The 27500-nt window shown below is 58.3% G+C and overlaps 1 protein-coding gene across 3 annotated transcripts in view; it reads left to right on the top strand.

The window, feature by feature from the left end:
* The first annotated feature begins 19105 nt into the window (after window positions 1-19105).
* Window positions 19106-27500, top strand: part of LOC142434205 (neuroligin-4, X-linked) — a 72857-nt gene continuing 64462 nt past the window's right edge. Inside the window, exons 1-2 of one of the 3 annotated variants that reach the window (XM_075538902.1) lie at window positions 19196-19524; window positions 23448-23487. In XM_075538902.1, the coding sequence (XP_075395017.1) occupies window positions 19415-19524; window positions 23448-23487 (150 nt within the window). In that variant the 5' untranslated portion in view covers window positions 19196-19414. Of the gene's footprint in view, window positions 19525-23447; window positions 23488-27500 lie in introns of all 3 variants that reach the window. The other 2 variants (XM_075538901.1, XM_075538903.1) reach the window with 2 other exon arrangements.

Below are 27500 nucleotides of genomic sequence, written 5' to 3'. Positions count from 1 at the left end.
CCCTTGAGGGCGCCCGTAAGCGGGTGCCCCACCTCTGGAATTTGGGGTGCCCCACCCCTGGAAGTTGGGGTGCCAGCACCCCTGGCCAGGGGACACTGTTGGGCGCGTTGTGTGACCTCAGCGGCTGAGGTGAGGTCCCCGGGGCGAGGTCGTGGTCCTGGGTGGGGGCTAGCTTTGGGGTTCCACCTGTGCCGGGGGGCCGTTCCCCACTCTTCCACGGCAGCACCCCCCCCGGGGCCCCGGGTTGTCCGTTCCTCCCGGAGCGGGAGCCCCCTCTGGGCAGCCTTGCATCTGAGCTTCTCTTCTGGCCGCCCCGCTCGCAGAAAGCCGGGGTTCGCAGTGAGAGCCCCCCATCTTTTGCAGACTCCGCGTGCCGTAGATCGAGTCTCCCCTGAATCCCTGCTCGCCACCGAGCAAGGGCGTGTGAGCCAGCCTTCAGGGGGGGCGCACTGCCGAGCGGACCTCCTCCAGGCGCTCCTGGAGCCCAGGGGGGCCCCCAAGTCCGTCTTAGGGGGCTGCCCGCCTCCTGCCCGGCCGCGTCCTTCCGATTCACACCAAGGAGGCCCATGGTCTCCGTCAGCGCCGCCCGGGCTGCCTTGGTCGGAACGTGGCTTGGGAACCATCTTGTAAGCTCGTGGGGGCACTAAAGGCCCCCCAATCTCAAATGTAATTGAAAGGGAGCCCTGTCGGGGGGCAGGCTGCCCTCCATCCCTCAATAAGGACCAGGGAGCAGACGGGGCGCCCGTCCACAGGCCGTGTCCGGGTCTCTGTGCCGGCGGCCGCTTCCCCGTTGGGCTGACGTTTGAGCCCATGGACACAGCCGCTGCATGAGACGAGCCCCCCAGCGTGAGACGAGCCCCCCACCCTGCCTCCTGGACGGTCTCGCTCATGCCGGCTCGGGGTGGCCCCCCAGGGCGGGGAGGAACTGCCCCCCAGACTCCACCAGCCTCATCCCGTCCCGCTGAACCCCAAGGATTGCTCGGTTAGGGTTTGGGGGTCGGTGGGGTCCAGTCCCCCAGGGAGTCCCCTGGAATGTTCACGGATGGACCGACGGGCGCGTGGGAGGTGTGCACGGCCGTCCTCGCTCCCCGGGGGGGGGGAGCAAGACGGGGCCCCCGCCCTGAGGGGACCCCACCCCGGCCTGGAGAAGCCGCCCCGTCGGCCCACAGGGGAGACCGGCAAGCGCCGCCGGGGGGGAGGGGGCCCGGGGGTCACAGCGACAGACGGCTGGGGGTTCATCGGCCTCGCTGCTGAATCGGGGCGACACCAGCCGAGCAGGCTCCTCCTTGGACCCCGATTTTCTCGACCTGCCTCGTGCGTGTGCGTGTGCATGCGTGTGCATGTGCGTGTGGACTCATGGACAGCAATGCGTGTGCTCACACAGGCTCTCCCTGCGCATCTTTAACCCAGTGTTTTTGGTATTTGACTGAATATATATTTCTCTGAATATATATGTTTTCCATGTATATTTATATGTTTGTATATATATATTCTGTGCACACATTTTCTGTATATTTGTACGTATAGAGTCATAGCTCATTCTTGGACCCAAGTGTGTGTGTATTTAGATAGATGATAGATAGATAGATAGACTGGATAGATAGACAGATATTGATTGATAGATGATAGATGGATAGATCGATAGATAGATCGATAAATAGATGATAGATAGATAAATGATAAATAGATGGATGGATAGACAGATAGACAGATACATAGATATTGATTGATAGATGATAGATGGATAGATGGATAGATAGATAGATAGATAGATAGATAGATAGATACATAGATAGATAGATAGATAGATAGATAGATAGATAGATAGATAGATAGATAGATATACACATAGAGAGGCTCATCATGTAGCTTTATACACAGTTCATTTCCATGTCTTCACGTGTCTGCGTGTCGCGTGTGCCTGCACACGCATGGCTCATGTGTTTGGCTCATGGTGCATCTACAGACCCAGCAGGTCGACGTCTACACGTATCCAGGTAGATTTGCATGTGTCTCTATGTGTCGCGTGTGCGTGTGGGGATGGTGAACTTACATACATTCCCAGTGTTCCTGTGCGTGTGCGTTTCCATGTCCATCTCTCGGGTGTGTTTGCGCCTAACGACTCATTGTGTCCTTGGAAACCCCATTTCTTTGTGTAGATGATACATGTGCCCTCATTGTGAATCTTCAGATCCAGTCTATCAATCATCTATATCGTCTATGTATCCATCCATCCATCTATCAATCTATCTATCAATATCTATCTTTCTATCTATCCATCTAGCTATCTATCATCTATCAATCAATATATATCTACCTATCTATCTATCCATCCATCCATCTATCCATCTATCAATCACTATCTATCTATCTATCTATCTATCTATCTATCTATCTATCTATCTATCTATCGATGTATCTATCCATCTATCCATCCATCCATCTATCTATCTATCTATCTATCTATCTATCTATCTATTTATCTATCCATCATCTATCAATCAATATATATCTACCTATCTATCTATCTATCTATCCATCCATCCATCTATCCATCTATCCATCTATCAATCACTATCTATCTATCTATCTATCTATCTATCTATCTATCTATCTATCTATCGATGTATCTATCCATCTATCCATCCATCTATCTATCTATCTATCTATCTATCTATCTATCTATCTATCTATCTATTTATCTATCCATCATCTATCAATCAATATATATCTACCTATCTATCTATCTATCTATCCATCCATCCATCTATCCATCTATCCATCTATCAATCACTATCTATCTTTCTATCTATCTATCTATCTATCGATGTATCTATCCATCTATCCATCCATCTATCTATCTATCTATCTATCTATCTATCTATCTATCTATCTATCTATCTATTTATCTATCCATCATCTATCAATCAATATATATCTACCTATCTATCTATCTATCCATCCATCCATCTATCCATCTATCAATCAATATCTATCTATCTATCTATCTATCTATCTATCCATCCATCCATCTATCTATCTATCTATCGATGTATCTATCTATCCATCTGTCTATCTATCCATCTATCAAACAATATCTATCTTTCTATCTATCCATCTAGCTATCTATCTATCTATCAATATCTATCTATCTATCTATCTATCTATCTATCTATCTATCTATCTATCTATCTATCTATCTATCCAGCCAGTCTATCTATCTATCCATAATCTATCGATCAATCAATATCTATCATCTATCTATCGATCAATAGCTATGCATCCTCTGTCTCTCGGCACACTGTGCTCGTGTGGACGTCCCTCTGGGGCCGCTCGCTGGCCGGTCGGCAGTTCGGAACCAGCAGCCTCCACGGGAGCAGCAGGAGGCCGCCCGTCCCTCCTCGGAGGAGCCGGCGTCGGGGGAGCCCAGGGGGCGGGTCGGCCCGTCCAGCAGGGCTGCTGAGCTCTGAGCCGGACGCATCCGCTGACCGAGCCCTGCTGGTTTTATAGCCGCTCCCTGGGGGCAGCGGGGCTGGTAACCAGGTAGCCAGGTGGCCTTGGCAGCCGCGTGAGCCTGTAACCGTGTCCAGGCCTGGACAGCAAACGTCTCGGCCGCCCTGAGCTCTGCCGCGGCGGCTGCCGCTGCCCACTGGCCGCCCACTGGCCCCGACCTGCAGGCACGAAGCACCAAGCACCGCGGTGAGGCCTGAGCCCGGGGCTGCAGCCACGGCGTCCGTCCACCTCGAGGGCCGTCCTCCTGCCGCTGCCCCTCCGAGCATGAGGCCCGTCCACGCGGGCCGGTCGATCCAGACGACGCGCCCCGAGCTGGTGAGCCGGCGTCTCTCCGCGCTCTGACTGCCCTGCATCCAAGACGGACGCGCGGCTCCAGGGAGCTGCCCAGTGACGTGGACGCTCCCCAGCCCTGCCCTCTGGACGCACCGGAGCCCCGAGGCGAGCTGATGCCCCACGGCAGTCACTTCGGCTGATGCCCCACGGCGGTCACTTCGGCTGATGCCCCACGGCAGTCACTTCGGCTGATGTCCCACGGCGGTCACTTCGGCTGATGCCCCACGGCGGTCACTTCAGCTGATGCCCCACGGCGGTCACTTCGGCTGATGCCCCACGGCGGTCACTTCAGCTGATGCCCCACGGCGGTCACTTCAGCTGATGCCCCTCGGCGGTCACTTCGGCTGATGCCCCACAGCGGTCACTTCGGCTGATGCTCCTCGGCGGTCACTTCGGCTGATGCCCCTCGGCGGTCACTTCGGCTGATGCCCACGGGTCCGCCCCAGGCCTGGCTCTCCTGACCGCTGATTCCCTGAGCCTTCTGTCTTGGATCTCGTCCGTCCCTCTGTCCGTCGACGCGGGGCTGCGAGGCTCGGTGTCCTGCTTTCTGCGGAGAAATCGGCAGGAATCTCCAGGCTGCAGGCGGATCCGGGCCCTGAGCACCGGGGGGCGCGTGGTTCTGGGGATCCGTTAGGGAACTGAGCAGATGGGCGACCTCCGCTGGCGATTGGCAACTGGATTTTGCAAAAACACGCCCGTCTCTGGGCCGGGGGGTCCTTCCTGAGCACTGAGGCGTGTGGGGCAGCGTCCTGGTCTCGCCCGCGATGCTGGGCACCGTCCTGTCCCCTGTGGAGGTGGACACATGTGCTGTCCTCCCGACAGCCCCGGGCTTGCATCCGTCGTGTCCCAGCACCGGAATCCCGATGCATCTTTCCTCTCTCTCCCTCCTCTTGTGCTGCCCGGTGCTGCCCAGTGCTGCCCGGTGCTGCCCAGTGCTGCCCGGTGCTGCCCAGTGCTGCCCGATGCTGCCCACTGCTACCCGGTGCTGCCTGGTGCTGCCCAGTGCTGCCTGGTGCTGCCCAGTGCTGCCCAGTGCTTCCCGATGCTTCCCGGTGCTGCCCGGTGCTGCTCGGTGCTTCCCTGTGCTGCCCGGTGCTGCCCAGTGCTGCCCAGTGCTGCCCGATGCTGCCCGGTGCTGCCCAGCGCTTCCCGGTGCTGCCCGGTGCTGCCCAGTGCTGCCTGGTGCTGCCCGATGCTGCCCGGTGCTGCCCAGCGCTTCCCGGTGCTGCCCAGTGCTGCCCAGTGCTGCCTGGTGCTGCCCGGTGCTGCCCAGTGCTGCCCGGTGCTGCCCGGTGCTGCCCGGTGCTGCCTGGTGCTGCCCAGTGCTGCCCGGTGCTGCCCGGTGCTGCCCAGTGCTGCCTGGTGCTGCCCAGTGCTGCCCGGTGCTGCCCAGTGCTGCCCAGTGCTGCCCGGTGCTGCCCAGTGCTGCCCGGTGCTGCCCGGTGCTGCCTGGTGCTGCCCGGTGCTGCCCGGTGCAGAGGAGCTGATGGAGGACACTGTGTCCAAGGTCCAGGCTGTGCTTCGTCCCCTCAGCGTCCCCTTGGCCCTCCCGGGCTGTCAACAGTGGAGGTAAAGACCCCGTCACGGCGGCCCCGCTTGACGGATGACACCCCTTTCCAGGGAGAAGCCGCCGATCCGCCCGGAGAGTCCTTGCGGCCTCCTTCCCCCGAAGGAGACGGAATTGATTTCCGTAAATCATAGCTCTGGAGAGAGACGCGACCAGCAGGAACGGAGACCGCGTCCGATCGGTATCTCGGGAACAACAGCAACAAATCGGGGGCGTCACCGGGCGGCAGGAGAACAGACAGGAACTGACAAATGCACCGACCCGCCGGCTCCCGGCACTGGTGATGTTGACGGATGCACATCCGACTCCCCGGCCAGCGGAGGCGGCAAGAAGCCTGGTGTCGCCGGGAGAGCACCCGGGCCGCCGGCCCCTCATGGGCGCCTGCAGGACGCCGGAAGGCCATGGAGCGGCCCCTGGACAGAGACGGTCCTTCGGCTCCAGGGTTTCCCGGACCCACAAACCTCCTGCCGTCCGTCCCACTGTCCCCCCTGCACCCGCCCGGCAGCCCCGTGGCTTCGCCTTTCTGCTTCCTGCAGCCTTGGTTTGGGGGTTCGGGCTTGTTTGTGGTCTGAGAGGTTGCTGAGGCCCCGAGTCCATCTCCAGTTAATGTCCCTCTTTGAGATTCTTTTCTGCAAGTCGGTCAGACTGCGCCTGAGGCACCTGAAGGAGCTTAGACACGTCTTACCCAGTGGTTCTTAAAGAAACGCTTCATACATGTGTGCACAGCCATGTCTACACACGCATGCACACATACATACATGCACATGCACAGATGCAAAATACACACGTGCAGTACATACACACATGCATGCACACGCGTGCATGCATGCACATATAAATATACAGTGTATACATGCTTGTATGTATATATGTCTATATTAATCTATGCATGCACACAAATGGATACATGCAAACACACGTGCATGCACATACATATATGCAAGTGCACATACATGCACACATATGCACACATGTATAAATATAAATGTACAGTGTGCGCACACACATGCACGCACGTGTGCATCTATGCATGTACTCACATGTAAATACACATATAGACATGCATGCATCTATTACATGCATACACACATACATGTGCACACACATGTGGATGTATGTATATATCCGATCAGAGGGCAGCAAGGGGCAGTGGGGGGCGGGGGCACAGGCATCAAACGTGGCCGCCGTGGCGACCGGACACGGCTTTGCTCCGTGCACGCTGGTCACTGCGTGTGCGTGCATGCACGGGGCACCTGGACGGCAGCTCGCTGTGTCCTCTCTCTGTCCTTTCTAGCTGTCCGTCCGTCTCTGTCCATCCATCTGTCCATGCTTCTCTCCCTGTGCATCCATAGAGACACAGAGAGACATGGACACACATGAATCTATCGACACATATTGATACACATGTAAACATGCATCTATCGATACATACATGGACACATATGTATCTATCTATTCATATAGATACATGTATCTAGCGATACATGTAGATACATAGTTAATATGCATCTGCCGATACATGCATAGACACACGTGTATCGATACACGTAGATACATGGACACGCGTGCATCCGTGGACTCACCCTCCTGGATTCCCTGCCTCCCGACCTGCACATCTGCCGTCCGGCCGGAGGTCGGGGTCCGAGGTCCACGCTCGGAGCAGCCGGAGCCCTGGACCCGCCTCCTGCTCCCCAGAGATCCAGTCTCAGGATCCCCAAGACCTCGCGCCCCCTGCCCCCCGCGTCGGGGGGGGGAGCCGCTGGGGGGACGCAGTGTGCCCTCAGCTCGGGGGAACAAGCCCTGCCTTGTCCGTCCGTCCGTCCTTCTCCTCCAGGGCTCGGCGGGGTTGCTTCGCGGGTGGTTGGCTCCCTTCTGGGGGTTGGGGGGGCGCTGGGCTGCCTCTTAACGTCGTCTTAACGAGCTGTGACTGACGAAGCCGCCGTGCAGCCCGTCGAGAGGGCCGGGGTCCTTTCTCGGCACCGCGGGGTGAAGGCGGGGGGCCCGTTATGAGCCCCCCGGTCCGATGCCGACTCGGCAGCCCTGCGACGAGGCCGGGTGCAGGAGGACCGGTCTCCCCGGCACCTCCAAACGAGGGCATCGAGGTGCCGCCTGCCTGGCGGGCTCGGCGCGACCCCTTCCCTCCTGAGCCCCAAAGTGACCACAGCCGGGCCCACCGGGCGCTGCTCCCCGGATCTCAGAGGCCAGGACTCCGGCCAGCGGCTGACGCCCCCCGTTCCCTGTTTCCCAGGTGACCTGCTGACCTCCGACCTGGCCCGAGCCTGGGCGGCCGCGGGAGCCTGTGACGGGAGCCGGTGCCCCGTGGGCTGCACGCTTCCCGGCTGATCCTCAGCCGCAGCGGTGAGCCTGGGCCCCGTGACCCCCACTCTCCACGGCCCTTCCGCCGACCCGCCTTTCCTCCCGGGAAGCTCTGGGCGCCCACCTCCCTCCGGGAAAACACAGGCGCCCTGGAGGCATCAGGTGGACGCCCCGTCCATCTCTGCTGCCCGGCGTGGCCCTGTGCAGACTGACCGTCTCAGAGGCCCGTGGGGGACGCCCGACCAGCTCCCCGCCTGCCCGTCAGGTGACCCTCGCACGGCGTCCCCCACGGGCCTCTCAGATGGTCAGTCTGCACAGGGGTGGACCGCCCGGTCTCTCCCGGGACACCGCAGCCGGGAAGCCTTTGCCGGGAGGCCACGCCGGCCACGCACGGTGCTCCCAGGCTGGGAGGCGGCACGAGGTGCCGTCCTGGGTGCTGGCCGGTGCCTGAGGCCCGGGCACGGATGGACCGGGCTTGTCCCTCTGGCCTCCGTCGGCTGCGTCTCCCCGTGGGTTTTCCACGGCGGCCGTGCCTCTGTCCGGCTCAGGTCCTGAGTCGATTCCTCTCACCCGTCTTTCTAGGAACCCGTTGTGCTCCCGGTGCTGATGTGCTGAGACGGGCAGGCTCCGGCCGGCGGTGTCCCATGGAGGCGCGGCTCAGAGCCCCTCGGCAGGCCGGCGGCAAAGGTGAGCCTCGGGTCATCAGCGGCCTCTGCCGGGCGGTTCCTGGGTGGACGGAGCCTTGAGCGCTGCCCGGTGTGGGTCCCGGCCTCTGGGGTGCAGCGGTGCCCCCGTGTCCTGCGGTGGACGTGCCAACCACCCGGGTCCCGGGCAGGGAGGGAGGGGGCGTCTCTGCGGGAGCAGGAAGCCTCCTCTTGCCCCTGGGGGGCAGCTGGGGGGTCGGGCCGCTGACCTCGCCCCCGTGCTGCCCGCAACCCAGACCAGACTCTCCGCCGTGGACGTGAAAGGCCTTCTGAGTCTGTCTGACGGGAGACAGATGAGCAGCGTGGATGTGAATGGAGTGTGCGGACTCATGAATATTTCTGGAGACACAGAGATGGATGATGGATCAATGGATAGATCGATAGACAGACAGACAGATAGATGGACGGATGGATAGATCGATAGATAGATAGATAGATGGATAAATAGATGGATAGATAGATAGATAGATAGATGGATGGATGGATGGATGGATGGATGGATGGATGGATGGATGGATGGATGGATGGATGGATGGATAGATGGATGGATAGACAGACGGACGGACGGACGGACGGACGGACGGACGGACGGACAGACAGACAGACAGACAGACAGACAGATAGATAGATAGATAGATAGATGGATGGATAGATAGATTGATGGATGGATGGATCTGTCCTGGAGGAATTGCAAGCAGAACCCACCTCAGAGCGTGTGCATGCGTGTGCGTGCGTGTGCGTGCGTGTGCGTGCGTGTGCGTGCGTGTGCGTGCCAGGACAGAGTGGTGGACACAGATCGGGGCTCACGGAATCTCACTTGTTCACCTCGGTGCCCGCATCGCGCCTCCGTGTGGCAGGATCTTTTTTATGAAACACTGGAATCCGATGGGCATGGTATTGGCGATCAATAGTTGTGACGTGGAGCCTGTGTTGGGGAAGATCATGCTGTTTCTGAGAGTCCCACATATCTTCATAGGTGTTTCTATCCGTAGCTACGACTATATCTGCTCCCACATCCGTGTCGCTGTCACGTCTACCTATCGCTGCGTCCGCATCTATCGCGATGTGGTTTCTCATGCCTGTGATTACGTCTAAACTATTCATAGATATCGCTGCATGTCTCCACATGTTATTAAAATAATGTCAATATCTGCATCAATAATTATATCTATATCTCTAATTATCTCTCTATAACTACCTATAGATATAGCTGTATATCTCTATATCATTATAATATCAATATCCATATGGATAATCATATCTATAATATATCTATATCTCTAATTATATCTCTATAATTATATATATAGATATCGCTACGTATCTCTATATCATAATATCAATATCCATATAAATAATTATATCCATATAATATCTATAACTATATAGATATCGCTATATATCTCTCTATGTTACTATAATATCAATATCCATATTGATAATCATATAGATAAATATATATCTCTATAATTAGAGATATAGATATTGCTACGTGTCTCTATGTTACTATTTCAATTTCCATATTGATATTCCTATCGATGAATATATCTATATCTCTAAATATATCTCTATAACTATATCTATAGATGTCGCTCTGTTTTAGCTACAATCCACTCCAGATCTATAACTTTATCTCCACTTCTGTGGCTTTATCTGCGTCCGAGTCTGTGGCCACGTCTGTCCATCGTCTCCGGCTGCTTCTGGAGCAATCGACCGGCATCTTCCAGGCCGGCGTCCTTCCCACCCGTGGACGGGGCAGCGCGGCCCCTGGGGGTCTCTGAGCCGGCGACTCTGTCCGGGGAGGGTCCAGCCCCTCTGTCCCTGCAGGGGTTTGCAAACTGCTGGCCTCGACGGTCAGTCCGACGCCCGGCCCGTGCTCCTGGCCACGGCGGGCCGAGATCTGGGCTTCCAGCTGGAAGGGGGTCGGGATTGGAAGCCGGGACTGGGGCCCGGTTAGCTCGGGGGCTTCTGCTTTGGGAGGCCGAGTGGACAAGGGTTTGTGCAGCGAAGGCCGAGGGGCATCGGCGGCGGCCACAGCCCAGCCGGTGTGCGAGTCCGGCTGGACTAGAGGAAGCAATCCGTAGTCGTGAGTCTAAGAGGGCGTTTTGTAAGAAGGACAATTGTGCTTCCAGGAAGCATCCCAGTCGAGCCCAGTCCCAAGCCCACAAGTCCGATCCCAATCGATAAATTCCCCTGCAGACGCATGCACTGCATGCAATGACACGGATGCAGGAGGGCCTCAGGCCGGCGGGTGCAGAGTCTTGTGGATCCAGTGGCCGTGGAAGCAGCTCAGCGCCGGCGTGGCCTCCACGTGGCTCCTCCAGCTCCAGGGCTGCACCAGGGAGATTCCCTGTGGCTTCTCCCCAGGGACGTCCTGCAGGGACTCAGCCTTGCCAGCCGGGCGTCTCTCTTGCCTCCAAGGAGCCGGACCAGAATTCCCGGAATCCTCAGGCAAAGGCCACGCCCACACAGAGGCCTGATTGGTCACATCTTGATTGACAGGCCAGACTCCGCCCCTTCGCTCACGATCACCTCGAATGGACCCCAGATTCTGGAAGCACCACACCTGGGGGCTCAGGATGGCACTGGCTGAACGGGCAGCTGACTTTTGAAGACACCTTGCGTCTCCAGGGCCTGGTGGCCTAGTGGTTGCACATTGGCCTGCGATGCTCAGGGTCGGCTGTTCGAAACCACCAGCAGCTCCTGGAAACACTGGGCTTTCTACTCCTGCCAACAAGCTACAGCCTCTGAAACCACCAGGGGGCGCCGTGAGTCAGCACTGACTGATGGAGGGAGGAGACCCACAGGGGGCGCCGTGAGTCAGCACTGACTCCATGGAGGGAGGAGACCCACAGGGGGCGCCGTGAGTCAGCACTGACTCCATGGAGGGAGGAGACCCACAGGGGGCGCCGTGAGTCAGCACTGACTCCATGGAGGGAGGAGACCCACAGGGGGCGCCGTGAGTCAGCACTGACTGATGGAGGGAGGAGACCCACAGGGGGCGCCGTGAGTCAGCACTGACTCCATGGAGGGAGGAGACCCACAGGGGGCGCCGTGAGTCAGCACTGACTCCATGGAGGGAGGAGACCCACAGGGGGCGCCGTGAGTCAGCACTGACTGATGGAGGGAGGAGACCCACAGGGGGCGCCGTGAGTCAGCACTGACTGATGGAGGGAGGAGACCCACAGGGGGCGCCGTGAGTCAGCACTGACTGATGGAGGGAGGAGACCCACAGGGGGCGCCGTGAGTCAGCACTGACTCCATGGAGGGAGGAGACCCACAGGGGGCGCCGTGAGTCAGCACTGACTCCATGGAGGGAGGAGACCCACAGGGGGCGCCGTGAGTCAGCACTGACTGATGGAGGGAGGAGACCCACAGGGGGCGCCGTGAGTCAGCACTGACTGATGGAGGGAGGAGACCCACAGGGGGCGCCGTGAGTCAGCACTGACTGATGGAGGGAGGAGACCCACAGGGGGCGCCGTGAGTCAGCACTGACTCCATGGAGGGAGGAGACCCACAGGGGGCGCCGTGAGTCAGCACTGACTCCATGGAGGGAGGAGACCCACAGGGGGCGCCGTGAGTCAGCACTGACTCCATGGAGGGAGGAGACCCACAGGGGGCGCCGTGAGTCAGCACTGACTCCATGGAGGGAGGAGACCCACAGGGGGCGCCGTGAGTCAGCACTGACTGATGGAGGGAGGAGACCCACAGGGGGCGCCGTGAGTCAGCACTGACTCCATGGAGGGAGGAGACCCACAGGGGGCGCCGTGAGTCAGCACTGACTCCATGGAGGGAGGAGACCCACAGGGGGCGCCGTGAGTCAGCACTGACTGATGGAGGGAGGAGACCCACAGGGGGCGCCGTGAGTCAGCACTGACTCCATGGAGGGAGGAGACCCACAGGGGGCGCCGTGAGTCAGCACTGACTCCATGGAGGGAGGAGACCCACAGGGGGCGCCATGAGTCAGCACTGACTGATGGAGGGAGGAGACCCACATGGGGCGCCGTGAGTCAGCACTGACTCCATGGAGGGAGGAGACCCACAGGGGGCGCCGTGAGTCAGCACTGACTGATGGAGGGAGGAGACCCACAGGGGGCGCCGTGAGTCAGCACTGACTGATGGAGGGAGGAGACCCACAGGGGGCGCCGTGAGTCAGCACTGATTGATGGAGGGAGGAGACCCACAGGGGGCGCCGTGAGTCAGCACTGACTCCATGGAGGGAGGAGACCCACAGGGGGCGCCGTGAGTCAGCACTGACTCCATGGAGGGAGGAGACCCACAGGGGGCGCCGTGAGTCAGCACTGACTGATGGAGGGAGGAGACCCACAGGGGGCGCCGTGAGTCAGCACTGAATCCATGGAGGGAGGAGACCCACAGGGGGCGCCGTGAGTCAGCACTGACTCCATGGAGGGAGGAGACCCACAGGGGGCGCCGTGAGTCAGCACTGACTCCATGGAGGGAGGAGACCCACAGGGGGCGCCGTGAGTCAGCACTGACTGATGGAGGGAGGAGACCCACAGGGGGCGCCGTGAGTCAGCACTGACTCCATGGAGGGAGGGGAACCACAGGGGGTGCCGTGAGTCAGCACTGACTCCATGGAGGGAGGAGACCCACAGGGGGCGCCGTGAGTCAGCACTGAGTCCATGGAGGGAGGAGACCCACAGGGGGCGCCGTGAGTCAGCACTGACTCCATGGAGGGAGGAGACCCACAGGGGGCGCCGTGAGTCAGCACTGACTGATGGAGGGAGGAGACCCACAGGGGGCGCCGTGAGTCAGCACTGACTCCATGGACGGAGGAGACCCACAGGGGGCGCCGTGAGTCAGCACTGACTCCATGGAGGGAGGAGACCCACAGGGGGCGCCGTGAGTCAGAACTGACTCCATGGAGGGAGGAGACCCACAGGGGGCGCCGTGAGTCAGCACTGACTCCATGGAGGGAGGAGACCCACAGGGGGCGCCGTGAGTCAGCACTGACTGATGGAGGGAGGAGACCCACAGGGGGCGCCGTGAGTCAGCACTGACTGATGGAGGGAGGAGACCCACAGGGGGCGCCGTGAGTCAGCACTGATTGTTGGAGGGAGGAGACCCACAGGGGGCGCCGTGAGTCAGCACTGACTCCATGGAGGGAGGAGACCCACAGGGGGCGCCGTGAGTCAGCACTGACTGATGGAGGGAGGAGACCCACAGGGGGCGCCGTGAGTCAGCACTGACTCCATGGAGGGAGGAGACCCACAGGGGGCGCCGTGAGTCAGCACTGACTGATGGAGGGAGGAGACCCACAGGGGGCGCCGTGAGTCAGCACTGATTGTTGGAGGGAGGAGACCCACAGGGGGCGCCGTGAGTCAGCACTGACTCCATGGAGGGAGGAGACCCACAGGGGGCGCCGTGAGTCAGCACTGACTGATGGAGGGAGGAGACCCCCAGGGGGCGCCGTGAGTCAGCACTGATTGTTGGAGGGAGGAGACCCACAGGGGGCGCCGTGAGTCAGCACTGACTCCATGGAGGGAGGAGACCCACAGGGGGCGCCGTGAGTCAGCACTGACTCCATGGAGGGAGGAGACCCACAGGGGGCGCCGTGAGTCAGCACTGACTCCATGAGGGAGGAGACCCACCAGGGGGCGCCGTGAGTCAGCACTGACTGATGGAGGGAGGAGACCCACACGGCGCCCCCTGTCGGCTCACAGACTGAGCTGGTTGCAGGGGTGGAAAGCCTGGTGTCTGCGTGTCTGATTTTGCACACGTTGCTTTGGGCGCAGTTTCCGGCCCCAATGGTTTAGGGCGTCGCCTGTGGGAGGCTGGGAATGACTGGCCGCTCTCCCTGGGAGCCCCTGCTGGACTCGACCTGCTGACCTCGCGGTTGCATCCTGGTGTGATTTTTCCGGGACTCTTTGCAGCCCTGCTCCGACCTCTGAGAGCTGGAAAATCAAGACAAGGACCAGGAGACGCACAGTCAGCCTGACGTTCTGGAACATTCTCCCCTCTCCCAGAGCTCCCACCTGCCCCGCTTGTCTGCACGTGCCTGCGAGCCTCGTCCGTACCTTCTCCCCCAGATTTCCCGCCGCGGGGCGTTCGTGGGATTTATTTTCCGGCGTCGTCTAATCCTGAAATAGGATCCTTAACCCCGGGGGCCTGTTTGCATGCAGCATCGCGTTGTTGTGCGTGCAAGCCAGTTCTCGGGGTGCAAAGGATCGCGGGGCGGCAGCGTGGCTGTGTCACAGAGCCCCCCAAGCTGGAGGTCACTGGGGTCCAGAGAAAGTTCCGGAGGCCGGGCGCCTGCCTGCAGGCGGGTCCCCTGCTCCTGGGGAGAGATGCCAGGCTGGGATGCGGGGAAGCTGGGGAGCAGGCCGAGCGAGGCAGCGAGGGGGGTAACACGCACGAGGGAAGCAGCACCATCGCAGCCAGGCTTTAATTGGGCTTAATTGGGTTAAGAGGCAGAGGCTAGGCTGGAAGAATAGCTCTTAATAGGAGGCCTGAAAATAGCCGCAGACGCCGTCGTTCCTGAAAATCAGCGCCGTCGGTGACGGTCGCAGGGAAGAGCCGGCCTGCTGTGGGCTCCCGGGGCGCAGGGCCGGGCGGGGAGCAGCCCCACGGGGCCTGGGGTCACGCAGACCACAGCTTCCCCACGTCCGGTCCCGGCTGTGCCAGCGCCCCCTCCCTCCCGGCTGCATGCCCTCCGTGGGGCTTGGGTGCAGGCGGCCCCGTCCGTCTGTCTGTCTGTCTCCGAGAATGCACGGGGGGCAGGGGAGGCAGAGGGGGGTTACTCAGCCCTACTTGCAATGTCTGACGGGAGGACAGAGATCAATGGCTCGGCCACGCCCGGCCCCCCCTCGCTTGCTCTCCGGTGATCAGACCAGGGAGCTGGTTCTCGGCGTCCACCAGGAGCTGCAGCACCTGTGGGACGGCCAACCCGTGGGCCATGGTCTAGGGGACCCCCTGCTGCCTGTGGGTGGGCTCTGCCCGCCGCGCCCCAGGGAGCACTCAGCTGCCTGCTCCCTGACCGTGCACCCGGCGGCCTCGGGGGTTGAAGGACTCGCAGTCTGTTAACCGTTCCACGGGCGTGAGCTGCACGGGGTCCCCAAGCCGCTGGGCGGGCGAATCAGCTGCTGTGTTCCCGCGTGCTGTGTGAACCCGCCGTGTCGATATGCGGTCTAAGTCACGCGTGTCCTGGGCTTGCTTCCCTGGAGAATCCCGGCCAACACAGCCGCAGCTAAGATGGTGCAAACCCTCCTGAAGGGACCGGACGGCTGCATTGCGCGGCGAGTGGGTCGCAGGCGACCCCGGCGTGGTTTTCCTTGGTTTTTAAAGACCATGGAGTTTCCCTCAAACGTCCTGACCGTCTCCTCCCGCCGCCTCCCGCTTCTCCCGTCCTTGGAAAGTGTCCTGGGAGTGCCGCCCGCGTCAAGATGGACGTCGCCCCGGTTTCTCATCTGCACGGGGGCTTCAGACGCTTTCAGACCCATCAGCCTGGTGTCTTCTCCATTAAAATAATCAATATATGTCTCCCCTGGCTCCCGCTCCCCGCCGGCGTGCTGCACTCACACCTGGGAGCTCCGGTGGAAGTCTGGCCCCCCGTTTCCCTGTGGAGACACAAGCAGTTCCCACCCCTGGGGGGCCGTGCCTGTGCCCCCCGCTCCCCACTGCCCTCCTTTCAGTCGGCCGCCCTCGGGGGCCCTGGATGTGGGCCGTCCTCGCCCGGGAATGGTCCCAGCGCCCCGTCCGCGGTGGGTGTTTCTAAGACTGAGAGAGACTGAGAGACAGAGAGAGACAGAGAGACAGAGACAGAGAGACAGAGAGAGATAGAGAGAGAGACAGAGAGACAGAGAGAGTCAGAGAGAGAGAGACTGAGAGACAGAGAGAGAGAGAGACAGAGAGATTGAGAGAGACAGAGAGAGAGACAGAGAGACAGCGAGACAGAGAGACAGAGAGACACAGAGAGACACAGAGAGACACAGAGAGTCAGAGACAGAGAGAGATAGAGAGACAGAGAGACAGAGAGAGACAGAGAGACAGAGAGACAGTGAGACAGAGAGAGAGAGAGACAGAGAGTCAGAGAGAGAGAGACAGAGAGACAGAGAGAGACAGAGAGACTGAGAGAGACAGAGAGAGAGACAGAGAGACAGAGAGAGAGAGAGAGAGAGAGAGAGAGACAGAGAGAGACAGAGAGAGAGAGACAGAGAGAGAGACAGAGAGAGAGAGACAGAGAGAGAGACAGAGAGAGAGAGACAGAGAGAGAGAGACAGACAGAGAGAGACAGAGAGACAGAGAGACAGAGAGAGAGAGAGAGACAGAGAGAGAGAGACAGAGAGAGAGACAGAGAGAGAGACAGAGAGAGAGACAGAGAGAGAGAGACAGACAGAGAGACAGAGAGAGACAGAGAGAGACAGAGAGAGAGAGAGAGACAGAGAGAGAGAGACAGAGAGAGACAGAGACAGTGAGAGACAGAGACAGAGAGACACAGAGAGAGACAGAGAGAGAGACAGACAGAGAGACAGAGAGAGACAGAGAGACAGAGAGAGACAGAGAGAGAGAGAGACAGAGAGAGAGAGACAGAGAGAGAGACAGAGAGAGAGAGACAGAGACAGAGAGAAGTCCATGTATGTTGCGTGCTCAGGGTCAGCACCAGCTGCTCTGAGGGACAAAGAGGCGCCTCCTGCTCCCCCAGAGTCACCGTCTTGGAATCCACAAGGGGGTTGCTGTCCTACTGTGCGCAATGCGAGAGCTCACATGCAGCAGGAGTCGCCTAAAGTCAGGGCGCGGCTGCCCCTGCCGTGTGGACACTGGACGGCCCTCGCCCGGCCTGCAACGCGTGACTGGTGGGCGGGCATGTCTGTGTCACGTATGATTGGCAGGCATGTCTGTGTCACGCGTGACCGGTGGGCGGGCATGTCTGTGTGTCACGTGTGACCGGTGGGCGGGCATGTCTGTGTGTCACGTGTGACCAGTGGGCGGGCATCTGTGTGTCATGTATGATTGGCAGGTATGTCTGTGTCACGCGTGACCGGTGGGCGGGCATCTGTGTGTCCTGTATGATTGGCAGGCATGTCTGTGTCACGCGTGACCGGTGGGCGGGCATCTGTGTGTCACGCGTGACCGGTGGGCGGGCATGTCTGTGTCATGTATGATTGGCAGGCATGTCTGTGTCACGCGTGACCGGTGGGCGGGCATGTCTGTGTCATGTATGATTGGCGGGCATGTCTGTCACGCGTGACCGCAGCGCCGTGCTGTTTTGGGGTGTGGCTCTGACGTCACCTGGCCTCCCTCGGGGACGGGGCGCGTGAAGCGTGAAGGGGCGGAGTCTGGTGTGTCGATCGGCCCACAGCCAATGGGGGCTCCGCGTGGGCGTGGCTTTCTCCTGAGGATTCTGGGAAATGGGTTCTCGCTCCCTACGGACGAGCCACGTGGAGCCACGCGGGCGCTGAGCTGCGTCCACGGCCACGGGACCCCCAGGCTCTGCACCGCGGCCCGTGACCCCTGCACCCGTGTCATTGCGTGTGCTGCACGAGTCTGGGGGACTTTATTGATTAGTATTGGACCTGCGGGCCGGGGTGCTTTCTGCACATTTAATTGCTCTCGTCGATATCGCCCCTTCGTGTGCACACGAGCGTCTCCGTGCATTTGCCTCTCGTGCAGCCGGACTCCACATCGTTCCGCCGCCTGGCTTGACCCGCGTCCTGCTCCCTCGGCTCCCGGGGAGACTGGACGCCAAGAGCACACTGACCCCCAGCCATTCCGAGTCGATTCCCACCCGGAACCCTAGTTTCCTTCCACTCTGCTCGGGGCGCGCCCCGGAGACGGGCGCCCTGCTTGGGAAAGGGAGGGGCGCCGGGAGAGCACGGTGGTCAGTGAGAGGGGTGGACACAGTGGCCCGTCCCCTTCAGCTCCCTCGCGGGCTTTCTGGGCGCCGTGGGCGCTCGGATCCCACGTGGCTGGCCCTCTACCAGGGTGACGGGTGCTGGTCGTCGGGTGGGCGCCACGCGGGGCTGCTGACCACGGAGCACATCGAGACTGACCGTTGCACGCGGGACCTGCAGCCCCAGGTCAGTGCTTCGCTGCCCCCACCCAGGGGGCCGATCCGAGCCTGGACAGACGTGTCGGCCGCAGGCTGGTCTTTGTTCCCAGTTGAGGGGGGGCCGTCGGGGCTCCCGGCCGGAAGGGCTCAAGCCGGCCTCAAAGCTCCGTCCAGGCGCTCGGTGTCCGGAAAGCCTGGATCCCATGAGAAGGCGTGGACGGCGGCTCGAATGAAGTCAACGCGACGTCTAGGTAAACTGAGGCGCCTGCAGGTTGCTCATCTCATGATGCCGTCTCTTCTCGCCCTCCCCTCCCCGTAGGCTGACGGATGGCTCTGCCCGGGCTTGGCCACCAGGACAAGCTGCCCCTGGACATGGTTTGATGGCCAGCGTCTCCTAGGAGCTGCCCGCTCGCCGGAATCTGGACCCGGGAACCAGCGGGTGTGCTTTCCGGGCACGGGCTGCCGAGGACGCGGATGCTGAGACTGCTCTGTCCACGAGCCCCCCGCGCCGGCCGCTGGACCGCTGGCTCCCTCCCTGCTGGCCGGCTCCCTCGAGGGCCCGGCGTCCGGTCTTCCCGGGGCTGCCTGCGGATGTGTGTGTGAAACATGTCAGTGTCCATGGCCAGGGCATGGCTTCCGCTGCATTTCCCTCTGCTTGGCGCCATGCTGGACCCCGGAGCCCTCCTGTGGGTGACCCTGCTGGCCATCCACCTCTCGCTCACCGACGGCCAAGCCCAGTACCCGGTGGTCAGCACCAACTACGGCAAAATCCGGGGCCTAAGAACGCCGCTGCCCAATGAGATCTTGGGGCCCGTGGAGCAATACCTGGGGGTCCCCTATGCCTCCCCTCCCACCGGGGAGAGGCGCTTCCAGCCCCCCGAGCCCCCCTCCTCGTGGACCGGCGTCCGCAATGCCACGCAGTTTGCAGCCGTGTGCCCGCAGCACCTGGACGAGCGGTCTCTGCTCCACGACATGATGGCGATCTGGTTCACGGCCAACCTGGACACCCTGATGACCTTCGTGCAGGACCAGAACGAAGACTGCCTCTACCTGAACATCTACGTCCCCACGGAAGACGGTGGGTCCCGCCGCGGAGCGGCGAGTGGCCGGCCACCGGGCAGCAGGCGGGCTGGCCCCCAGCCCCCTGTGTCTGACCGAGCACGGTCCTGCTGCACCGTCCAGTCCAGCGCCCTTGGTCCCTGCCTGCCTTTGCTGTGCATCGCAGTGGCCACGCCGATCTTAGGATAAATTGCCACGCGCTGACCTGGTCATGGGAATACAGAGCCTCGAGTCTCCTGGGGGGGTCCGAGGGGGCTCCAGAGAGCTCGGGGGGACACGGGCCGTGGGATTCTCCCAGGGACTCCTTACGCCTCCTGGAACTGGCCCGGAAGGGGCACACCCGGCTCGGGGGCAGCATGGTCAGGGTTGAGTGGACCCACGGAAGCCAGGTGGGGGGACGGCTCCTTGCACGGTGTTGCGCTCCGGGGTCGTGGGGACTGCGTTTGTGGAAGGAGCCCCGGCGGTGCCGTAGCTGCGGGGACGAGCCGTCCTCGTGGGGGGCAGTTGAGGACCAGCAGCTGCCCTGCGGGAGCCGGCCCTGCTTTCCACTCCCGTCAACAGTGACGGTCTCGGGACCCACCGGGCGTCGGCACGGTTTGGGTTTATGGTTCGTTTGTTGGGTTCGGAAAGGGAGGGCGGCACGGGCTGGTTTGGGCACAGACAGAGGGCCGGGCAGGAGATGCCAGGACCACTGAGCTTGCCTTGGGCCTGGGCGTCCAGGTCCCCCGGGCCGTCCAGGCGATGCAGGGGCTCCAGGTCCCCCGGGCCGTCCAGGAGATGCAGGGGCTCCAGGTCCCCCGGGCCGTCCAGGAGATGCAGGGGCGTCCAGGTCCCCCGGGCCGTCCAGGCGATGCAGGGGCTCCAGGTCCCCCGGGCCGTCCAGGCGATGCAGGGGCTCCAAGTCCCCCGGGCCGTCCAGGCGATGCAGGGGCGTCCAGGTCCCCCGGGCCGTCCAGGCGATGCAGGGGCTCCAAGTCCCCCGGGCCGTCCAGGCGATGCAGGGGCGTCCAGGTCCCCCGGGCCGTCCAGGCGATGCAGGGGCTCCAGGTCCCCCGGGCCATCCAGGCGATGCAGGGGCGTCCAGGTCCCCCGGGCCGTCCAGGCGATGCAGGGGCTCCAGGTCCCCCGGGCCGTCCAGGCGATGCAGGGGTGTCCAGGTCCCCCGGCCGTCCAGGCGATGCAGGGGCTCCAGGTCCCCCGGGCCGTCCAGGCGATGCAGGGGCTCCAGGTCCCCCGGGCTGGGCACGCAGGCCGGGGCTTTCTTTGTGCCGGGAAACGACCAGCCGCCGGAGGTCTGTCCAGACCTTCCGTCCATCCGAGATGGTGAGGACCCAGGAGTGACCAGCCCTGCACAGAATTCAAGGGAGGCTTTTCTGTAAAGACAAACCCGTGCCCAGCGGTGCAGCCCCGGCATGTCCGTCCCTGAGGCCCTGCGTTGGCTCGGCGACCGGGCGCTTCCGTGAGTTTCCAGGTTCGAAGGAAAGACATGCGCCGAGATGTCTATATACTGAATAGATGCGTCGATCGGCAGTCGCTCGATGCGGATGTCCTGTGGGCGTCGTGCAGTTTGAAGGCTAACACTTGGAATATATGCAGACACGTCGGCCTGCCTCCTAACGAAGCCGCTCACCCTTCAGAGAAAGTATCACGTCAGAGTTCTCAATTACCATGAGGGGGTGGCCCGATATTAGAAGAGAGGACACACACATATGATATATTATACAGCAATTATATCTTATATACAGTAGATAGCAATGATAAATTATATACACTAGATAGCAACTATAGATTATATATAACATAGCAATTATATATTATATACAATAGATAGCAATTATATATTATATACAATAGATAGCAATTATATATATTATATATAATAGATAGCAATTATATCTTATATACAGTAGATAGCAATGATAAATTATATACACTAGATAGCAACTATAGATTATATATAACATAGCAATTATATATTATATACAATAGATAGCAATTATATATTATATACAATAGATAGCAATTATATATATTATATATAATAGATAGCAATTATATCTTATATACAGTAGATAGCAATGATAAATTATATACACTAGATAGCAACTATAGATTATATATAACATAGCAATTATATATTATATACAATAGATAGCAATTATATATTATATACAATAGATAGCAATTATATATATTATATATAATAGATAGCAATTATATCTTATATACAGTAGATAGCAATGATAAATTATATACACTAGATAGCAACTATAGATTATATATAACATAGCAATTATATATTATATACAATAGATAGCAATTATATATTATATACAATAGATAGCAATTATATATATTATATATAATAGATAGCAATTATATCTTATATACAGTAGATAGCAATGATAAATTATATACACTAGATAGCAACTATAGATTATATATAACATAGCAATTATATATTATATACAATAGATAGCAATTATATATTATATACAATAGATAGCAATTATATATATTATATATAATAGATAGCAATTATATCTTATATACAGTAGATAGCAATGATAAATTATATACACTAGATAGCAACTATAGATTATATATAACATAGCAATTATATATTATATATTATATACAGTAGAGAGTAATTATAAATTATGTGCAATACATAGCAATTATACATATTACATATTATATAGCAATTATATATTTTATACAATAGATAGTAATTATATATACTATATACAATAGATAGTAATTATATATACTATATATAATAGATAGCAATTATATATACTATATATAATAGATAGCAATTATATATTATAACAATAGATAGCAATTATATATACTATATACAATAGATAGCAATTATATATACTATATATAATAGATAGCAATTATATATACTATATATAATATTAGCAATTATATATTATATACAATAGATAGCAATTATATATATTATATACAATAGATAGCAATTATATATACTATATATAATATTAGCAATTATATATTATATACAATAGATAGCAATTATAAATTATATACAATAGATAGCAATTATATATCATATGCAATAGATAGCAATTATATATTATATACAATACATAGCAATTATATATCATATGCAATAGATAGCAATTATATATTATATACAATACATAGCAATTATATATCATATGCAATAGATAGCAATTATATATTATATACAATACATAGCAATTATATATTATATACAATAGATAGCAATTATATATTATATACAATACATAGCAATTATATATCATATGCAATAGATAGCAATTATATATTATATACAATACATAGCAATTATATATCATATGCAATAGATAGCAATTATATATCATATGCAATAGATAGCAATTATATATTATATACAATACATAGCAATTATATATTATATACAATAGATAGCAATGATATATACTATATATAATAGATAGCAATTGTATATTATATTCAATAGATAGCAATTATATATACTATATATAATAGATAGCAATTATATATTATATACAATAGATAGCAATTATATATACTATATACAATAGATAGCAATTGTATATACTATATATAATATTAGCAATTATATATCATATGCAATAGATAGCAATGATATATTATATATAATTTACAGCAATTATATATATAATATAGCAATCGTACATGTATTGCAATTAAACCCATCTGCTTAGTGGAAGCGGGGCCACGTGCTCACTACGAGGCGCAAAGCCCAGACCCGCCGGCGCGTGTCCAGCGCGCGCAGCCGGGGCTCCGAGGGCTCCGGGCTCCGAGGGCGGGAGGGCTGCACCCCTGCCGAGCCTGAGCCGCTGCCCGCCGTGCGCGGGGGGCTGAGACTTGGGGCCCCGCTCGCACCGCCCTTGCCCCCCCGTCGTGCAGCGGGGCTGGGGCCCAGCCGGGCCTCGCGGTTCTGCAGGAGGAGGACCCCTAAGCGGGCCTGGGGGCCGTCCACGCGGAAGCCCCGCCCACCGGCCGCCCCGCCCACCGGCCGCCCCGCCCACCGGCCACCCCGCCCACCGGCCACCCCGCCCACCGGCCGCCCCGCCCACCGGCCGCCCCGCCCACCGGCCACCCCGCCCACCGGCCACCCCGCCCACCTGCCACCCCGCCCACCGGCCACCCCGCCCACCGGCCACCCCGCCCACCGGCAACCCCGCCCACCGGCAACCCTGCCCACCGGTCACCCCGCCCACCGGCAACCCCGCCCACCGGCAACCCTGCCCACCGGTCACCCCGCCCACCGGCAACCCCGCCCACCGGTCACCACGCCCACCGGTCACCCCGCCCACCGGAGCAGCGAGCCTGACAGACATCGCGCTGCAGGGAAACCTCCTCTCGATCGTGTCTGTAAATCCGCGGCCGCGGGCGGCGGTTCGTCGTCTGGGGTCCACTGGGCCCTGGGAGAGGACTAAGAGCGAAGCGGTGGGAAGGAAAGAACGAAGGGGCGGAGTCTAGTCTGTCCATCGGGTCACAGCCAATAAGGTCTCTGTGTGGGCGTGGCCTGTGAGGAGGGAACCAATGCGGCCTCTGTGTGGGCGTGGCCTGTAAAGATCTAACCAGCGAGGCCTCTGTGTGGGCGTGGCCTGTAAAGATCTTACCAGTGAACCCTCTGTGTGGGCGTGGCCGGTAAAGATAGAACCAATGAGGTCGCTGTGTGGGCGTGGCCTGTGAGGATGTAACCAATGCGGCCTGTGTAGGCGTGGCCTGTAAAGATCTAACCGGCGAGGCCTCGGTGTGGGCGTGGCCTGTGAAGATCTAACCAATGAGGACTCTGTGTGGGCGTGTCCTGTAAAGATAGAACCAATGACGTCTCCGTGTAGGCGTGGCCTGTAAAGATAGACCCAATGAGGACCCTGTGTGGGCGTGGCCTTCTGGGAACTCCTGCGTTTCCTCCTGGAGGCGGGAGACCCTCTCTGCTGTCTCCCTGGGAGACGCTCTCCCGGCGGGACACGTGGCGCTGAGCCCGGAGCCGGAGGAGCCGCGCACCTGCCCGGATGCAGCCGGACCTGCGAGCCGGAGCCGCGGGGAGACCCTGCCGGCGCGGAGGGAGCGGCCTCCAGCAAACACCCCTGGACCCTCGGGACCCCCCACCCACGGGGCTGCGCCCCGCCCGCACTCGGCGCCATCGCACGTGCTTCTGGTCGGGAGAGGGATTCGCAGATCGGTGTCGGACAGATGGACTTGGCCTGGACTTGACCTTGACCTGACCTGGACTTGACCTTGACCTGGACTTGACCTTGACCTTGACATGGACTTGACTTGACCTGGACTTGACCTGGACGGGGCTGGGGCGTGTTCTCCATGTTCCATCGCTCTTGCGTAGAAAGCTCTTTCTTACACACCTGTGAGCGTGCGCGGGTCTGTTCCTCTAATTCCACCCGGACTCACACGGGCAGGGGACAGGCTGTGACCTTATTTGCGTCCCACCACGCACCAGGCCGTGGCCGTGGCTCGGTTTTCAGCCACACGGGAGACAAATCCAGCAGGGGAGCGGCCACCCCAGGGAGGTCCCTGCCGCTCACACCCCTTAGCCGTTGGAGGTCAGAACGGCAGCCTGAGACCACGGACAGACTGCAGAACCACGGACAGACTGCAGAAGCTCGGACAGACCGCAGAACCACGGACAGACTGCAGAGCCATGGACAGACCGCAGAAGCACGGACAGACCGCAGAACCACGGACAGACCGCAGAAGGACCAGGAAACAGGAAACGCAGGGAAGGGATTTCGAGCCGAATGTGCAAAGCTGCCCGGCTGCTCTGCCCACCTCCACCTGCTTCACAGAGTGAAACACAGACCCACCCTCCAAACAACACAGTGGTCCGTGCACCTCCGGCCACGGGAGCGGGCCACACGCATGCAGGGAGAGCTCCATCAGCCACGCGTGTAGTGTGGCTCCCCGGCTGTGAGGCGTCGGAAGCTCAGCGCACGTGACCACGGAGAGCCAGGGTCTGATGCTCTTGGCGGGGAGCAGCCACGCTCGGACGGCCACGGCCACTGTGGTGTGTTCGGCTCCGGGGTGCTAACGGCCCGGAGTGTGCACTCTGCACTGTGTGTCAAGGTGGGCACAGCCCCCCCCACAGAACCAATTCAGATCCCGTGGCAGCAGCCACCTTGGGGGGCCCGTCTTTGCCGGCCGAGCGAACTTTCCTGAGCACAGAGATGGAGAGAGAGCGAACGGGGGGAGACGTGGCAGAGACGTAGGGCTGATCTCAGGGGACCCATGCTGTGTGTGTCTCCGTGGCCCCCCGCCTTTGTGGAGGTGGCTGGTGTGTGTGTGTGTGTGACAGACACACAGAGAGACAGAGAGACAAAGAGAGAGACAGAGAGAGAGACTGAGACATGAGGACGGAGAGAAGGTGGCTTTCTGGGAGCGGTACAGGACTCTGGTCGCCCCGAGACGACCATGGTGCCGGGGCCACCTCTTCTGGTCCAGGAGTCGAGGGCAGAAGGAGAATGGTGAGTTGGCGTCGTGGTGAAGAATCCTGGACGTGACGCGGACAGTGAAGAAGGGCCACATCTAATTGGGTCTTAGAACCAGGGCAGCCAGACGGCTCCTGAGAGGCAGGGGGGCGAGACTGCACCTCCTTCGTCCTTCCGACGTGTTGTCAGGAGAGACCAGCCCCCTGCAGACGCACGCAGCTCGTGCAATGATGCAAATGCAGGAGGATCACAGGCCGGTGGTGGGAAGTCTGTGCATCCCGTGGCCGTGGAAGCAGCTCAGCGCTGGCGTGGCCTCCACGTGGCTCCTCCGGCTCCAGGGCTCCAGGTGGCTCGTCAGCTGCAGTGTCTCCCACGGAGTGAGGGGCAGATCTGGAGGACCCCCCAAGGGGGCTCGAAACGCGGGCTGAGGCCCAAATCATGCCTCCCCTGTTCTGCTAAAAGGCAGGTTCTCCCGAAATAAACATGTACTTTGAGATTCCTTGCACACGGGCTCCCCGGGATGGGGAGAGAAAGAGAGAGCTGGTCCTCCTCCCTCTGTGCCCCCTCCCTCTGTGCCCCCTCCCCCCTGGAATCCAAGGAACCCACAATCTCAATGCCATTGAGTCGATGTCACCTCCTAATGACCCAACAGCGCAGGGTAGAACTAGTCTGTGAGTTTCAGAAATTTTGACGCTTTAACCGAGTAGAAAGCCTCGTTTTTCTCCCGCGAGGCGGGCGGTGGTTTCGAACCGGCGACCCGTGGGATCGCAGCCCAACGCGCAGCCACGACAGCCGCAGGGCTGCCCAACGCTTTGCGACAAGCTGTAAAAAAATTTCCCGCGGAAGCGATCGTCGACGACTTCCGCTGCGGGCAGCAAGCGCTTCTGGGAAATGTAGTCCGGGGAGGCGTGCTCGGGTTGCGCGCGCATGCTCGGTTCGCTCCCAGGACCTAAGCATCTCTCCCCGGGCTGCGCCTGGCCCAGCGATGGCATGCAGTGTCCTAGGGAAACAGGGGCGGGGTTTCTGGGGAGAGAAGGTGGGACTCGGGGCCCTGAGAGCTCAGCTGGAGCAGATGCAGCTGCCAAGTCCCAGGGCAGGGCCCTTTTCCGGGTGGCTGGGTGCAGACAGGAGGGAACTGAACTGCCGGTGCCCCGCAGGTGACCTGGCAGCGGTGTGCACCCAGGTCCTGCTCAGAAAGCTAGGTTAAGGCCGCGGCCTGGCGCCTGTTTGCTCGGTGATGCCCGGGTGCCCCCCGTCATGTTTTCCCTGCTTGCATTTGGAGAGTGAAGGGGGGGCCCGGGAAAAGAAGGCAGATTGCAGCTTCCACTCGGGGGGTCAAAAGGGACGCCCCCCTCCATGATCAGGGGTCACCCAGATGCACCTGAGCTCATCCTCCGCCCGCCGTGCTCGGCACCAGGGCACGAGGTTCACAGGGAGACGTGGGTGGGCTTGAACCTCCCACCTTGCCTGTTCGCAGTGGGGCTCGAGTCCCCCCCCCCAGGGCTCCCGAGATGGACACCCCGCAG

Source organism: Tenrec ecaudatus, chromosome X (assembly GCF_050624435.1).
Source record: "Tenrec ecaudatus isolate mTenEca1 chromosome X, mTenEca1.hap1, whole genome shotgun sequence".
Taxonomy (NCBI): domain Eukaryota; kingdom Metazoa; phylum Chordata; class Mammalia; order Afrosoricida; family Tenrecidae; genus Tenrec; species Tenrec ecaudatus.
The sequence above is the reverse complement of the archived record's forward strand: the minus strand, read 5'-3'. Positions and strand labels throughout refer to the sequence as shown.